Raw genomic sequence first — 5,325 nt, forward strand, 5'->3', positions numbered from 1 at the left:
AACACATTCTTCTTTTTACATGCATTCTGTAATCCCTTACTCATCCATGGTTTCCCACTGTAATTCCTCTTGTTGTTATACTGCTTACGAGGACAGTTCCTGTCATATACTTCCATGAATATATTTAAAAATTGCTTGTATGCTTTATCTAAGTCTTCTCTTTGTATACTGCATCCCAGTCTTGCCCCAAAAAGTCCTCTTTTAGCCTCCTTACAGCATATTCGTTCATCACCCTCCTATAAAAAAAGTTTGTTGGGGGGTGTTCAGTGTCTTGCCCAAGGACACTTCGACATGTGGACTGCAGGCACCAAACCTTCAAACTTCCAGTTGGGAGACGACTGCTCTACTCACCACACTGTCGCCTCCCCACAATTCATCAAAACATAAATCTTGAAGCTACGCTCAGGTCTGAAATAAAATGTTATTTTTAGTCTATTTCACTTCCACTTGTTTCCTCCAAACTGATTCAGTCAACAAACAAAAACCAGCTGATTAACCTTCAAAATGGGAGTTTCCTGATGTGACAATCAATAATGTAATCGGTAAAGTTGAAAGTTTCAATCAAACACAGCAACTCTAAGTTATATTATCTGCTGAAGAAGGTCATGTGATATGATTGAAGCCGACCAGTGAGGCTGGAAATCACACTGGGTGAGAGGTGAGTTTACCTGTGTTACCTGGCAACGTCAGCTGTATGGGGTGGGGGGTAACAACATGTAAGGACAACACCTGCAGCTCCAAGATACACCCTGTAATTTACCTGCACACTGACAGGAGACAGAAACCAGGTGATTGGTCTGTTGTTACGATTAAAATTAATTAAAATTAATCAGAGTTTTATTTTTAAACTTTTAATTTGTTACCCTGGGGTTTACCCTTCAGGGACACCCTACCTTATGAGTGTAGGATGTACCTGCAGACACTTCTCGGAGCTGAGAAACGTGCTTTCACATGGTCTGTGTGTTTTCATTGAATCAACTCTCGTACAAATATTAGACCTTAAACTGAACCTGAATCTGTGTCATGACATACTGAATAAACAGTCTGACACAAACAGAACCAGACTGAACCTTTCCTAAACAGTCTGAAAATGAACCAGGCCGAGTCAGTCCAAGACCTGGGCTCTATTCGGTCTCAGACCTGGACTTCATCTAAACACCTTGAAGACACAGACAAACACAATGAAAAAAAAACTCATCATAACATCCTCAAAACACAAACACAATAAAGAAAAAACTCATCATAACATCCTCAAAACAGGCTCATCACACCTGATCCTGGATCAGTCCAGTGCAGTCCAGAGTAGTTACGATCAGACCCAGCAGGTGTCCGGATCAGTCAGCAGGGCTCTGGTCTGCAAGCAGATGTTGCATCACCTCTGGAAATTTCAGCTGTTCTGGGTCTGACAGATCTGACATCCCGATAAAATCCCAGCAGGAGAGGGGTGAGGGGGGTGAGGAGGGGGGGACAGCAGCATCTCACCCAGTCTCACGTTTCTTCTTCTGTCAACAGACAATATAGAAACAGCTGAGGTGGTGCATTCAGCAGCAGTTTCTTTTGCTGATCTGAGACCAGCAGCTTCATCACAACCTGACTTTCACTGTACTGAACAACCACTACCTTCCTTTACTTGTCCAGAAAGTATCCGAGCTTATGAGTGAACTTTTTCAGCTCCTGATGACTTTCACATAAAACTACCAACCGTGTCCCATCAAACTTTTTTTTGCTGAGACAAACGACTGAAACACACACAACTTATAACCTCCAGACTGGACACTTTTCTGTCTGACCCACAACAGCAACAATAAATCATCTGTTTTACCTTAAACTTAGATGGCTTTGGACTGACAGAGCAGACGAATCCTCCTTGTTCCTCCATTCACTGCGTCCCCTCCTGTGTGCAGGTTTACCTGTTTCCTGCTCTGTGGCACAGACATCTACAAAGATCCCCCTCACTCCTACAAAACAAGATCCCCAGACTGGAAGACTAAACCACCACCACAGACAGAGACTCACTCAGTCACTAAAATCGACCAAGCATATTTGTATCATTCGTACAAAGTGAAAATATTTGTACTGGAACAAAAATTTAAATTGATATGTTTCTAAACTAGATATAAAAGATTTAAATCTCAGAGCGATATTGATTTCCTTTCATAGCTCTAATGTGTTTAATGTAGGATATTCCTGCCACTTTACATGTGTGAAGTCATTATTATCTCAGTTAATGGAAGGTAATTAATATCATGAGGTCGTTGATCAGTATGTCCGCTGCCGACTGTAAATCTCTTAGACAGATTTCATAAAAACAACCTCAGGTCTGTTTAAACAAGACAAAAAGACATGAAATCGTTTGTTTCCTGTTGAGACTCAGTTGATTTAATGTCTCATAAAAATACTCACAGCTCTGACATCATTTAACTGAGTGATCACCAGTGATTCAGGGCATCAGACAGATGGTGCTGATGTTAGAAGGGCAAAGAAAAAAGCATCACATTGTAAATGTACAGCTGTGGCCAGTAACATGTTTGAGTTGTGTTTTGTTGTTCACTGAAAGTCCTCAGCTGTCTCAGTTAACATCATCACAGACAAACTGTAGCTGGAAATGTTCTGTCTCACAAACATAACATCTGCTCATGCTGACCTGAAACACCTAAACCTTATTTCTCTGATGCATGAACTTCTAACTTTGAGCAATTCTAACAAATACAAGGTTAAATACATTTATTACATAGTAGAATTTATTATTTAATATGAATTAATCTTGTTAGATTTATCTGTATATATTTTAATGAATCTGGATAAGTGTAAGAAAATGGATGGATGGATATTTTAATGAAAGTAAAAATCAAATAACACAGAAGAGTTAAAGCTTCAGGGAAACACCTACAAATGCCTAATATACATATCTAAAAGTGATTTCAACATTACACCTACAACACAACATGCAAACCAATTAACTTTGTCTTTCCTCACTCCACCTTCATCTAAGCTTAATGAATGAAGCTTCTGACTGACTGAACACACCTGATCCAGACAATCAGCAGTAGGTAGGGCAGGGGTAGTTGGAAAACCCACTCAGGAGCAGCCCTTGAGGACTGGGATTGGCCAGCCCCAATTTAAACAAACCAAACACTCTGTTCATAATGTCTTCAGGGCCCTTGTCTCCTCCAGTATAGTGGATAAACTGGGAAAGTATAAGCTGTAGATCAGCAGCTGTCCAATAATGTGTGTTGCAGGAAGCGGATTAGACCTCCAGGCAGCGGTAACTTCGTCACATGATGACATTGAACCAGCTGCAGAATCTTCAGTCTGCAGAGCTGCAGCAGCGGCCGTGGGGGAGCTGAAACACAACACAGACCCATAATGTTACTGGGAATCTACTGGACAAACAGGTAACATCACTGGAACTATGAGACACACTGGTAAAGTCACAATAAAACTATAACTGCTGTAAGGTTAAGCATTTTAACATGGGCATTTATGGGGCCCGACTCAATTTTGGAGCCAGCCTCTAGTGGCTGTTTGGGGAACTGCAGGTCTTAACACTTGAGCACTGACTTCATTTTTCAGCCTCAAAAGTTGTAGTTTGGTTTTAACTACATCACGAAACAAGTGTCATGTGGGTGTTTTGCAAAGAAGTGACTTTGGTCCACAGGAAGGTGCACAGCCTATAAACATGCTGCTTTTGTCAGGATCAAGCCATAATAAAATACATGAATAGATTCATTGTAAATGTCTGTTAAAGAGTACAGCTGTTGCTAGTAATACGTTTGAGTTGCGCTTTGTTGTTCACTGAAAGTCCTCAGCTCTCTAAGCTAACGTCATCACAGACAAACTGCAGCTGGAAATTATTTGCTTACAATTCCATACAGACCTATCCCCGTATTACCACGGGCATACACATCACATTTATTCAATAAGAGCCTTGGGAAGGAGACAGTCTCTTATACAGTTGGTCTTATGTTCGAAGTCTCTTGTATTGGCTCTGGGGACCGAGGAGTGAGGAGGATACTGGAGGAGACTTGAGAAAGGATGCAGGAGACCACCCTTCGTGGAAATCTTTCATGAACCGACACGCCCCTTTATCAGAAATCAGTGGATGATTTGACACTGCAGATGAGGGATCAGAGGAAAGCACGTCTCATGTCGTTAATAACGTGTTTCCTTGAGTCCTCTCTCCTCACATGTTTTTCTTGGATCTTATGTGGGCAGGACTAAGACACAAGGAAAAGATGCAAGTGAGGGAAACAATATAGCCCCCAATATAGCATCTTATAGCCCACAGGCTATAAGATGCTTAAGAAGCAGCCATTAGGTGCATCCCAATTCTCTTATTTTATCATTCCTCTGTCCTCAATCCTCGAAAAACCTGGAAGTCATTCTGATCCGCCATGATCAAGGACATCCTAAAGTTCTTATTTCTGCTCTCAGGAGTGAGGAGGCTGCTAGAGGGGCTACAGTATGAGTGAGGATACACAAATGCATCCTTCACAGAAGTCTGTTAATGACTGACACACCCTCTTATTGTAAATCACTGTGTGATTGGACGCTTCACATGAAGGATCTAAGGAAAGTATCTTATGTCCATTTAAATGCGTTTCCATGGCTCCTCTCGTGTTTTCCTTGCATCTTGTGTGGATGGGACTAAGACACAAGGAAAAGACGCAAGTGAGGGAAAAGTGAATGCAATTAGGTAGAATTGGGATTCACTGACTGACTCACCTGCTTTCTCCCTGATTATGCTCCAGTCAGGGTAGCTGTCCAAGTGTTCCATTAGTCTGGAGCAGAGAGTCACATGACCAACGTAGTCCAAAAGGATGTCAATGATCGGCCCTGCCCACCGATTGATACTGGGAGCTGAGATCATCTCGCAAAACTGTCACAATGAATCAATCAATAACAGAACTATCAATTAATAACAGGTGTCACATGTCTTATTTTAGACAAGACTTTTCTGGAGCATTTTGGAAAGAGAACAACTCTGCTGTACTTATTTTAAACTGGGCTCACCTGAACACCTTTCCTCGGCTGTGTCTCTGGCAGGACTCTGTCCCTCTCTGATCGAGTGATTTTGATTGGTGGATGAGGCCCGCTGCCGTAGACACAGTCAAAGCAAGGGAGGGCATGTCCTCCATGGTCCAGCAAGTACTTGAACATAGGCAGATACTTCATGGAGAACATGTAGACAGCAGGGAAGGTGGTAGGGTGGGTGGGGATGCAGGCGTTGATGTCGGCTCCATGCTCCACCAGCAGGGTGACGGTCTGGATGCAGCTCTGCCTCGCCGCCACCATCAGTGGCCTGAACATGTCCAAATTTGGGTT

The 5,325-nt window shown here is 42.3% G+C and overlaps 1 protein-coding gene across 1 annotated transcript in view; it reads right to left on the reverse strand.

The window, feature by feature from the left end:
* Nucleotides 1-2,364: 2,364 nt before the first annotated feature.
* The window catches only part of LOC109974436 (ankyrin repeat and SOCS box protein 2-like), a 21,588-nt gene continuing 18,627 nt past the window's right edge, over nucleotides 2,365-5,325 (reverse strand). The window contains 3 exon segments of the mRNA XM_020624626.1: nucleotides 2,365-3,343; nucleotides 4,726-4,879; nucleotides 5,014-5,325. The exon segment at nucleotides 5,014-5,325 is cut by the window's right edge and continues 93 nt beyond it. Coding sequence (XP_020480282.1) covers nucleotides 3,210-3,343; nucleotides 4,726-4,879; nucleotides 5,014-5,325 — 600 coding nt within the window. The 3' untranslated portion in view covers nucleotides 2,365-3,209.

The sequence above is a fragment of the Monopterus albus genome, unplaced genomic scaffold (genome assembly GCF_001952655.1).
Source record: "Monopterus albus unplaced genomic scaffold, M_albus_1.0 scaffold334.1, whole genome shotgun sequence".
In the NCBI taxonomy this organism is placed as follows: domain Eukaryota; kingdom Metazoa; phylum Chordata; class Actinopteri; order Synbranchiformes; family Synbranchidae; genus Monopterus; species Monopterus albus.